We start from the raw sequence: 12,366 nt of genomic DNA, 5'->3' as shown, positions 1-12,366 counted from the left end.
ATAATCTGATAAATTTGATAATCAGGTGAAAGGTTTTTTTTTTCTTCATTGTCTATACTTTTTTAGAAAAGAGCCTGTTTGCTAATTACTTGGTGTATATACTAATGATGCATTTATGTTAATATATTTTATTTTTGTAATTAGTTGACACAAGAAGAATCAGAGCAACAGAAGCTCAAATGTCCAAAATGTCAAACGGAAATAGGAGACACCAGAATTAGCACTGAAATCATGGAACTGGCAAGAGTACGCCTATTATCAGCACAAATAGTGAGTAGTTTTCGTTTTCTTTCTATTTGTCTTCTATAAAACTCTGATCTCCTACTTTGACTAATCTTAATTTATAATCAACTCAATGTCTCTTTGCATGATGGCTATATAGGAAAGGAAACATAACTTTAAACAATTATCTGATTATAGTTGACATTTACGTAGTGCTAAAATGAATAAGACTTTTCAAATTTGGATCTTAGCAACCACATAGTATTATATCTGCTATAGAACACTGCTTTTCCTAATATATCTGGTCTGTATAAAATCCAAGATCCATAAAGCATTTTTCCCCCCTTGGTGCTCCTTGTATAGGCTGCCATACTACCCATAACAGCATAAAAAGCCTTTTAGATTTTTGTGAGCTCATTAGATAGTAGATCTAATGTCCCCAGTTCAATTCATTTTGCATTTATGGGTTAGGGTTATATTTTTTAGCAAAGGTAGGTAAGACACCACTCCAGAGTTGACCAAACTAATCCAATCTAAATCAACAAGTATTCATTAAGTATCTGTTTTGTTCAAGGCATTGTGCTAGGTGTGGAGGGAATATACAAAGACAAAATGAGAAGCAAGATCTTCCCTCATTTTATTGTCATTGTTATTACATTTTATTGTAAATATATAACATGGAAAGATATTTTATATATAGATATAAAGATATAACATTGTGGAGTGGGGTAAAGATATAACATGGAAACAAATATATAGACAATTTAAGAAGGGAAAAGAGACTGGCAGAAGATTTTGAATCCCTTTTCTTTGACTTAGTTTAGTTGTTGCTTTTTTCCTTCTAATATTCTATCCCACATATTTTCCCATGTGCTATACACAGTCACTGAGAGTAGTTGTTGGAGAAGCATATACTTAGAAAATTCCAGGAATGCTGAGTTAACATACATGCATGCAAAATCAAGGTGTTCTCTATATGATCTCATGGTTTAGATTGAATTCTAAATGAAGTCCAAAATATAGCTCCCCAAAAAAGTATTTTAGCATTTATTCTGGATATAAAATTGCCTTTCCCAAAGAAAAGAATAGTATGTTATCTTTATTACCCTTCCCTATAATAATTAATTTCACTATTTCTTTAAAGGCAAGCTATGAGAGACAATATGCAAGTGAAATTTTGTCCCAAAATGCAGTCAAAGTCTTGATAGGTGCTGCAGGGAGTTTTGGTGATAAAAAGGGAAAGTAAGTGCCTATTTAATGTTTTAATTCATTCATTTATTCGACAAATATTTCTTAAGAATCATCTACATTCAAGAGACTGTCTTAGGCATAGGAGATATAAAGAAAAAAGAAAACAGCCTTTACAGCCGCGAAGGCTGAATCCTTTTAATGCAATGAAATCCAATAAATCCAATAAACATTGATTAAGGGCTTTCTGTGGCTGTTACATAGAGTGTCAGGTTTGGAAGAATCTAAAAATTCAAATCTTACCTCAACTACTTAACTAGCTGTGTGACTCTGGCAAGTCACTTAACCCTCTTTGCCTCACTTTCCACATTTATAAAATCAACTAGAGAAGGAAATGGTAAATCTGTTATTTTTGCCAAGAAAATTCCAAGTGTGGTCACAAAGAGTGGGACATGACAGAAAAATAAATAAACAGAGGACCCACTCTGTGCTAAGTACTAGAGATTCAATTAATAAAGGAAATCCAGTCCTTACCCTCAAGAAGCTTACAATCAAATGGGGGAAGAGAGGTAAGAGACAGCAAACAAAAAAAGGTAGGAAAGTGAGGAAGACTCTGAGGGGCTTCTTATTCTTTGGAGTTAAGAGAAGCTGAGCAATCGATAGATGCAAAGTGAACTGAATGAAAATTCCAGTTTCTACCCTACATAAAGGTAAGCTTTTGGCAGAGTTTGGTACTCTACCCTCCAGCTCTTCAAACAAAAGGGAGAGGAGGCTGAGGGGAAATATCAATCAATTCTAAGGAAGGGGAAGGATGATTTAAATCAGATAATTCAAATTTCCCTCTAATTCTATAAATCTATGATAGCATACTAAATCAGTCCTTCTTTTTCTCTCCTTTTCTCTTTTTCTCTCTTCCTTTCTTTTTTCCTTCTTCCTTTGTTGCTTCTTTCTGTCTCTTTCTTTCTCTCTCTTTCTTTCTTTCTCTCTCTTCCTTTTTTTCTTTCTCTTTCTTTCTTTTCTTCTATCTTATTCTACCCTTAACCCCCATTCACCTTTCCACTCAGTGGTGATATAAAATCAAAAGAAAAATAAAACCTTTTTAACTTAAATGTATAGTCAAGCAAAACAAATTCCTGCCTTGTAGCCCCTTAGATCATTAAGGTTCTTTGTACCTGAGCCAATCAGGAGTGCTTCATCGTTTAAGAGCTAGTGCTCATGACTTCTTTTTTGTGCAGTGTGACCAAAAGCTTGATAGTCACTACAAAACTAGTACTTGTCAAAAGATTTAGGCCATTTTCCCCCCATTTTCCTCTCAACTATTCCAACAATCACTATAGATCATTCATTATGATCTGTCTAGGCAGGAAATAAGATTGGTTTTCTAATGGATTTGCAGTCAATATATCCCAGAAATACATTTACAATTTATTTTCTTTCTTTTTTATTTCAGATTTATGAGTTTTCAGACAATACAGGCATATGTGGAAAAAAAAAGATTTTTTAGTTTCTTCAGAAGTATATTACTAAATTGGATTTATAACAGTAAAAAAGAAAAAGGAGCACCAACAAAATACTACACAGCTCTACTGTAAATATAATTATGCAAACTTTTCTAAGTTTTTAAGTTCTGATTCCTTATTTATAGTATAGTAATACAGAATAATGATTATTAAAGATAGCCATGTCTTTAATGATAAATCATTTCCATAATGCATTAGAACTGACAAAGTATCTTTCTTCTGATCTAGATAGTAAAAATGATTACCTAGATAATAACTACTGGCACTCAAAATTTGAACCCAGTGTTGGGGCTTCAAATTCTAAATTGTTTCCACATTTCATGCTGTCTCTCTGAAATGGAAACAAGCTGAAAGCTTTTGTAAACTCAACTACTTTGATCCACAAATTTTTAACAATTGCTGCAATTGGTGGTAGAAACAGAGTTCTAGGTATTAGTTTATTTCCCTCCCACTAAACTTCTCCCTTAAAGCTAAGTTTTAAAAGTAGAAAATAAATTTTAAAAACTACAGAAGGATGAGCATAAGTCACTCTTTGACTTTAGTCCTTCTGTCAATTTGCAAAAGGAAATCTAGTTATAGATTAAGTCTAAAATATTAAACTAATGGATAACATTTAAATTTTTTTCATTTATTAGGTCACATAATATATTTTTCTTTATTTATCTAGCATGTTATTTAATTGCATGCCTACTCTAATTTATTTTAATCCATTTATCTTTAAAAAAATTTTTATCAAAATTTTACTGCAAAATACTACATTATTTTATTGTTTGCTTTTATTCTAAGGCATATTTCATAACCTGGAACCTATGGACATGATGATTTTGATTATATATTTCACTATAATCTATTTTCTTTATAATCCTATGTATTTCATTTTAATTATGCATTTTAAAATATTATTCTTAGGGGTTAGTAGACTTTACCAAACCACCAAAAATTCCATAAAACAAACAAAATAACAAGTTAAGAATTTTTAAGAGGAGTATGGGATAAATATGATTTGTAATGCAAAGGTGTCAACACTAGATTATAGGAAGAGTGGAAGGGCAAGAATCAGTGAGTTATGTGATTCTTATTTATTACTAAATGTCTATTGGCATTGGGCTAATCACAGGGGAAAGAAAGGCAAAAAACAGTTCTTGCTCTTCCTACAGAGGAGAAAACATGCAAATGACTTTATAGAAATAAGCTATATATAGAATAAATTGGAGATTATCATTGAGAAGGTACTAGCATTAAGGGAGATTGGTAAAGGTTTCTTGAAGAGAGTGGAACTTTAGCTATGAGTAAAGGAAGCCAGAAAAGCCATACATGAGGAGAAAGAAAATTCCAGGCATGGAATAGCTAGTGAAAATTCACAGAGTAAGGGAAATGAATTAAAGACATATATTGTAGGTGACCTTTTCAAGAGTTTAACCAAAAAAAGAAAGAAAGAGCTGGTGATGATAAATTGGAAGATACAAGTGTGTGTAGGTAGGGAAGAAGCAACCAAAAGACAGGGTGAGTAGAAATGATAGAGTGGGAAATTGGCTAGAGAAGATGAGATAGAAAGGAATGCCTTGTGCAGATAGAAAAGTTTGACTTGGTAAAGAAAATGGTCACCCCTTCTTCTGAGACAAGGGTGAAGAAGTAGATAATAGCAGAAGGCACAAGAGTGACATGAGATGAGAAGAGGGAACTCTCAGCAGATGACCTCGGCTTTTCTCAATAAGATATAAGACAAAGTTTGCACTTGGGTGGAGCCAGTAGAATAAATTTACCATCTGGGTTACTTAACAGCAAAGTCAAAATCTTGGGTGTCAGGCTAAAATGAGGGGTTATGGTAAAATTGTTGATAATCAGAAGTCCAAACTGAAAAGACAATATTCAAACATCCCCCCCTACCCACTAAAAAAATTAAAAAATCCCAAGCAATATAAAGTACAGACAGAATTTTAAAGTAAAGGCACAATTTGAGGATCCAAATTATGCCCAAGAAAATAAGCAGGGAAATATATTTCAGAATAGAATATCTGAAACTATATCTCATGACCAAGATCATGTAGTTGTGTCCACATAATAGCATAATTGGGATATAACTTTTGATCCCAGAATGAAGATTTTTAGACTTCATTTTAAACTGCCTTTTTGGTATGGTCATAGAACAGTTAGATGCTTGGGGCTATTTTCTAGCATATAAGTGGGATTATACAGGTGCTGCTGAAGGTAACAAGGAACTAGGTTCTCTGGTGGGTCCTTACAGGTTTGACAGAGAGCATAAGTATGTAATAATGATATAATTTTTCTTCTATAAACTTTTTTTAAACAGAAATCCAATTCTCTTATTTTGTCATAAGATCGTGTTTAGTGATAAATTTGAATTTACTGGATATCTTGTAATCCTTTTGAATATGTCTCCTCTTATAATATCTTGGATACCACCATTAAATGTAATCTATGACAAGGAAATCAGAACCGTAAACCATACATTCCTTTTGTTTTACGTAGTGGAAGCTGCATTTAAGGTAATAACCATCTCTTACCCATCTCTATGTTTGTTCGTGTGTTTGTGTGTATGTATGCATATGTACATATATGTACGTGTATGTGATTTTTGATACACTGTGTTTAAAGAAATAATTTTCAAACTTGATTTTGGCATACCATTTAGGTATCACCAGTGATTTTGAGGAATATAAAAAATATTCTTCAAATATCAGTACAAAATTAATGTTAATTTACACACTTCAAATTAGAGCAAATATTCATTTACAAGTGTAACTAGAAATGTGATATTTCAACTCTTGTTTTATGAAATTGAGGCTAAAACGCTAGAAATTAAAGATACTGAAATTGCAACTAATGATACATAAATGCAGTTTGAAGTGTAATTGAAAAATTGAAAATGTGGTATAAGACAAACTATTCAGGCTAGCACAAACAATAATACTGGACTTAGAGAGAGAAGACTATTTCTAGTTGCGGATTTATTACTTACTAGCTCTGTGAGCTCAGGTGACATACTTAAATGTGTCCCACCTACTTCACAGAACTATTATGAAGAACAAAAGAAATAAAGTACATATAAGAATCTCCAGAACATAGCACAGTGGCTAATAAATGTTGTTTCTTCATGGATTTAATTGATCACTGATAATTAGTCATTGATTAAGTCATTAATTGATCATTGATTATTAAATTGAAAGGTATTTTGTAATTGCAAGATGCCTATCATGATCATCATTGTTATAATTAAAGTCATATGATATTGAAAGGACCCTTGGGGAATTATCTGGGCCAAACTTTTCATTTTGCTGAGGGAATATCTGTAACCCAGACAATAGAAGAGATTTTTCCAAAGTCACATAACCAATTAAAAAAAAAGAGAGAGCTGGGATTTGAACCCAAACACTATAATTCCAAGTCCAGGATTCTTTTCAAGATGTAGTAGAGGATCAAAGGGTACTCTCTGAATACCCTACTCCAATACCACATCAAGATTTAAATGTGATGCGGTATACTCCAGCAAAGTAAAAGTTTTGGCAGATCGTACCAAAATGGAAAGGATTTAAATACCAATGCTGAACTATCATCTGAAGACCAGCAGGTAAACTCAGAAAGGCTAGGCATAATTATGATCCTTATGACTACAGTGAGTCATGAATACATCCATTAAAATATGGAATCTATATTGATGGAAGAAGTACTCACACTAAAAAAGGAACTCTAGATGTATTTAGTTATTATTAAGGTACAAAAATAACCTCTAAAAGTAGTCAACTCCATGATAGGTGAGAAAAAAACAGAATAGTCCAGAAACATAAATTTTAGTAGTTAGATTAAAAAGCTCTTTCACATGGAAAAAATGCTTGAGAAATGACTATAGAATCTATGTAGATATAGACAAATAGAAAAGGCCCTAATACTAATTTCAAATCATAATTAGAACAAGCTTAAATAAGAACCCTAATCTAGGAAACACATATTTGTAAGTTCTAAATGAAGAGAACAGATACATAAATAGCAATACACTCTGATGACATGACCAACATGAAACAGAATATTTTATGATTATCTTCTTTTTTCAGCCATCATGTATGAATAATTCACATATAGGAATCTATCCAAGAAAGTCACAATTGTACCAGTACAATCCTCTACTTTGTGTCAGTTATTTAGACATCTAAATAAATATTTAGATCTATATTTAGATATATGGAAAAGCAAGCACTCCGTATATCTCCAAACTGCTCTTATGTATGAGTACAGAACATGTGCTAGCTAAGTGACCATGAATAAGTAACTTAACCTATCAGTGTCTCCAGGAAACTCTCCAAGTCTCTTAATTTATGGAGGAGTTTTAGATCTACATTGGTAGAAAGAAGTTGATATTCAGGTACTGATAAAATCACAAAACAGACCTTTTTACCTCTTCCTTTAATCCCATTCCACCATCATCACCACCAATAAAGATGAAGCAAAGGTTTGATACAATTATCTTGGTAATTCCTTGTAAGGGTGACTTTTACTCAAATTGTCAAAATCTCACATATTTTACAATTTCACATCATCTTGGGATGTGGTGTTTAAAGTAGACAAAATTTGTATATATAACACCTACAAATGAACCATTTTAATGAAATTAAAACACACACATACACACACACAGTTACCTGACTTCACATATAGAACATACCACACAAGATCACAAATTTTAAATGAGATGAGGCTATAAAACGGAACATCAATAATTGTATTTATTTATAAAGAAAGGATATCTCAAGGATACAGGCCTATTGATTGGTAAATATCTTTATTTTACGTTCTTCCCTCTGCTATCTCTTCTCCCCATTGTCCATGTGTGTCCTTGGGCTACAGGACAAACATGTGAAATGTTAATGTGTCAGTGAAAAATCTGTACTTTTGTTGTGATCAGTCAGTTGTCAAATCTTAACTGGTAAATATGTGGCTTTTTGATCAAACAGATACTAGCAATGAGGAAGAAATTTTTCCTACAAAACTGGAACATATTAGAGTTAACAATCACAGTCCTTATCATCATTGAAGAAATACTGATTGATTTAGAAACCTTGGACCTTACTAACCAGACAAATAGTAGTATCATCTTTCTAAAAGTTGTGAAATTACTTCGTATATTTCGTGTCTTTAAGGTAAAGAATCATCACACAACATCATTTTGGAGCAGGAATATTGAATGTAGGCTTTTTCCTGACTGTTTAGGCTAAGCATAGTTTTATATTTTATTATCAATCAGCAAACATTTATTAAATGTTTACAATGTACCTGGCATTGTGCTAACCACTAAGAATATAAATACAAGTAGAAAGAAGGACAAGCCCTTGTGGCATATTCCTTGTAGTCAGGAAAATCTGAGTACAAATCTGCCCTGATTTATCTTCCTCAATTTCCTAATATATGAAATAGGGATAAAAATAACCCTGATCTCCCAGAATTGTTGTGATAATCATATGAGACAATATTTATAAAGGGTTTAGCACAGTGCAAAGCACAAAGTAGGCAACCAATAAATATTTATTTCCTTCCTGTCTGTTTTCAAAGAGCTTAAATTCTAATGGGAGAAGAGAGTATATAAAAAGACACTGAAAAGAATGAGAGAGAAAAGAAAGGAAAAAAAGGTGTATATTGATGGGGCATGGGAGAGGAATCCTGGAGTACAGGCTAGAAAAAAATGAATTTTATTTAGCCTGAGCATTCCTTAGATGCAGTCAATTAGAGGGAGAGCTGGAAGGAGAGTGGAATACTTCCACTATGTGAGTTCCACAGATGCAGAGAAAATTCAGGATAAATCGCTAAAGGTGGTAGATGTCCATAGTCCAGTTTGGAAAGGAATGATTTATGGAAATTATCTCCCCTATTTACTGATAATAATGGCTAAGGCTAGTGGTATATTAGGAAACCTTGACTCCCTCTTTGATGGCAAGCTTCATGCCATTTTGTTTCTGACATTTATTTGTAAGTTATGTTGAGAAATTTATTTTTCAAACAGCATTCTACTCTATAAATGTACTCTGTGTAGAAGCCCAATTTACAATATTATTTTTAATATTTACATATAATTCTCTAGTTAATTTGAGAACTTTACTTTTAAAAAGTTAGTTTTTGCTTTATCAATATCAATCAAATTATCTTTTAGATAAAATAATGTCTGAATTCAATATTGTGTATCCTTATTTTCAGCTCATAACACCAATGTTACTTGAGGTAATAGATAAGAGAATGAGCCAGCAATTGTCTTTTAGATACGCCATCTTAAAAGGATATGTTCAAGGTGAAGCAGATGTAACGTGTATAATAGACCATATTTCTAGTAACAAAGCAGTTGCTCAGGTAAGAGAAACAATAAAAAATTATATTTGACTCATTTCTTCCCCCTTCGTTTTTAGACTCAGGTTAACAGATATTAACAAATAAATTCTGTTTCCAAGTCAGCTGTTAATTGTATAGTATTAGGTAATAGAAAGGCAGTGTTATTTTTTTTTTTTTAAGTTACTAAGTTAACTTCTTCCCTGAGGTTTCAAAACCATAGTAACAAGAGAAGAAGTTGTTCAGTATATATTGATATAATGTCCCAACTCTTATCATTTGGACAGTCCCTGGACTCAGGAAGGCTCCTCTTCCTGTGTTTAAATCTGGCCTCAGCTACTTCCTAGCTATGTGATCCTAGGCAAGTTACTTAATCCTGTTTCACTCAATTTCTCATTTTGTAAAATGAGCTGGAGAAGGAAATAGAAAATCAATGTTTTTGACAAGAAAAATCCCAAATAGGGTTACAAAGAGTCAGACACAGTTGAAAATTAACTAAACAACAACCAATCACAAAGCATCACAACATATAACAAAGTTATAAAAGCCAAATTATGGGGGAAACATCTTTCTAAAGCAAAGGACAGCTGAACAGAGGGGGAAAGATGTCAGCTTCTACATCCTTGCATACTTAGGTTAAGTAATAACACTAGGTGAAGGTTGGACTAAATAGCCTCCATGTTGCTTCCCATTTAGAAGAGATTTTTGCATGTCTTAATCATTTCAGCTAAATTCAAAGTATGTGATATAATGAGAAAAGCCCTAAATTTGGAGCCAAGATAAATAGATCGAAATCACATATTCTACTTAATATGTGGGACTTTAGGCAAATTAATCAATTTTACTCAGTACAATAAATCTGTACATTGAAGTACTTCAACCAGATGACTTCCAAGGCCACTTACAACTCTAGAGCTATACTCTATGGTACTGTGATTCCAATTCTGAATCAATAAGCCTTTGTTTCTTCAAGCCAACTGCTTTGCTTGAAACTTTTCATAGATGCAGTTTTATATTAGTCTCACAAAGCAGAATAGAAAAAAATTTCATAATGTCACTGAAATGCTGCCAAGATTAATTAACAGTAGCACCTTTACTCATTCAACAAAGAGCAAAGTGTAGTGATTTACTTTACAAATGACCAGGGAAATGCCTGAGTCTCTTTGAAATGTCCCTGGTAAATATCATTGTTCCGTTTTAAGTTCTGCCATCCAACATTTGGATTAGACATTATATATTAAATCTGTCCACAAGGCAGTTTACACCTAAAAAACCATAAGTTGTACTTCACTGAGTTTTGCTTGCAGTTGTATACATATGTTGTGAACTTGCACACTTTTTGTTTGATAGGAATTACGTCATCGTGTAACCAAGAGTGCAGAAAATGCTATGAAAGAGCTAGGTAGGTAACCACTATGACAAGTTTTGCTCTCAATATAGCATATTATGAACACATTTCAAAATCCTGAGTTTCAATAGGTTCAGAAATTGTATGGTTCCACAATAATTCAAATTCTCTCTGGGACATATTAGAGAGATATGTCTTTTCTCCTGCAGAAATTACAATCAAAGGAAAATGGTTTCACTTTCCAAAGTTTTAGACTCTTTTTTTCTTATATTACATCATTTAAACTATAATTATTTTTCAAATAAGCAGCTATTCTAGAATCAGCAGAAGTAAAGTTTTTTTCCCTTAAAGATGAGGAACTTGAAGGATTGAGGGAGTAACATGATTTAAGAAAGTCACCTAGTTCCTAATGTTAGAACCTTGACATTGTTAAGTATCTTGACAAAAATTTAGTTTTTTTCTCTCTCAACAGCATTTTATTTTTCCAAATATATGTTTTTAATAATAGCTTTTTATTTTCAAAATACATGCAACATTCACCCTTGCAAAACACTTCGTTCCCAATTTTTCTCCCTCCTTTCCTCCCATCTCCCTAGACAGCAAGTAATCCAGTATATATTAAACATGTGTAATTCTTCTATGCATATTTTCATAAATATCATGCTGCACAACAAAATCAGATAAAAAAGAAGAAAAAATGAGAAACAAAAAAAGCATGCAAACAACAATAAAAAAGGTGAAAATACTATGTTATGATCTACATTCAGTCCCCAAAGTCCTCTTTCTGTATGCTGATGACTCTCTCCATCACAAATCTACTGGAATTGGCCTGAATTACCTCATTGTTGAAAAGAGCCAAATCCATCACAGTTGATCATCACATAATCTTGCTGTTGCTGTGTACAATGTTCTCTTAGTTCTACTCACTAGCATAACTTAATCAGTTATTTTCCAATTGATGGGCATCCACTCAGTTTTCAGTTCCTTGCTACTACAAATAGGGCTGCTGCAAACATTTTTGCACATGTGAGTCTTTTTCTCTTTTTATGATCTCTTTCGGATACAGACCCAGTAGAGATTCTTCCGGATCAAAGGGTATTATGCACAGTTTGGTAGTCCTTTGGGCCTAATTCCAAATTGCTCCCCAGAATGGTTGGATCAGTTCACCAACTCCACCAGTAATGTATTAGTGTTTCAGTTTTCCCACATACCTTGCAACATTTATCATTTTTTCCTATAATCTTAGCCAATCTGAGAGATATGTAATGGTACCTCAGAGTTGTCTTAATTTACATTTTTTTAACCAATAGTGATTTAGAGCTAAATCTAATTTTCTTTAGATTATGCTATACTGCCTCTAACATATTACTAGGAAACTTTTAAAGTCCCTTCCAGTTATAAAATCTCAATGATCTATGATTCCTAGCTAATGCTATAATATAATTAATAAATTTTCCAGTATGTTTTTTTTAAACAAACTCTTTCTATGCCATTATCTTAAATAAAGAATAGGTATCTTACCATTTCCTCATAAGATTATAGAAACAGAGGCTAGAGGCCATCTTTTCAACCCCCTAATTTTATAGATGAGAAATCTGACATCCAAAAAGGTTAAAATGCCTGCAGTGAGGTAGTTAGAGGCAAGATTGAACCCAAGTACTCTGATTCCAGGATTATTTTTTATTTGTTTGTTTCTTCATTTTCTAAGGCAGTTGAGTTTAAGGGACTTTCCCAAGATCATACAGCTAGTAAGTGTCAAGT

At 32.7% G+C, this 12,366-nt stretch overlaps 1 protein-coding gene across 2 annotated transcripts in view; it reads left to right on the top strand.

The window, feature by feature from the left end:
• SLC9C1 (solute carrier family 9 member C1) overlaps positions 1–12,366 on the top strand; it is a 72,533-nt gene that overhangs the window by 34,119 nt on the left and 26,048 nt on the right. For both annotated transcript variants that reach the window (XM_031959656.1, XM_031959655.1), the window contains exons 14-20: positions 145–270; positions 1,367–1,464; positions 2,861–2,998; positions 5,242–5,437; positions 7,898–8,083; positions 9,132–9,281; positions 10,608–10,659. In XM_031959656.1, the coding sequence (XP_031815516.1) occupies positions 145–270; positions 1,367–1,464; positions 2,861–2,998; positions 5,242–5,437; positions 7,898–8,083; positions 9,132–9,281; positions 10,608–10,659 (946 nt within the window). The remainder of the gene's footprint in view (positions 1–144; positions 271–1,366; positions 1,465–2,860; positions 2,999–5,241; positions 5,438–7,897; positions 8,084–9,131; positions 9,282–10,607; positions 10,660–12,366) is intronic.

This window comes from Sarcophilus harrisii, chromosome 3 (genome assembly GCF_902635505.1).
Source record: "Sarcophilus harrisii chromosome 3, mSarHar1.11, whole genome shotgun sequence".
NCBI lineage: Eukaryota > Metazoa > Chordata > Mammalia > Dasyuromorphia > Dasyuridae > Sarcophilus > Sarcophilus harrisii.
The sequence above is the reverse complement of the archived record's forward strand: the minus strand, read 5'-3'. Positions and strand labels throughout refer to the sequence as shown.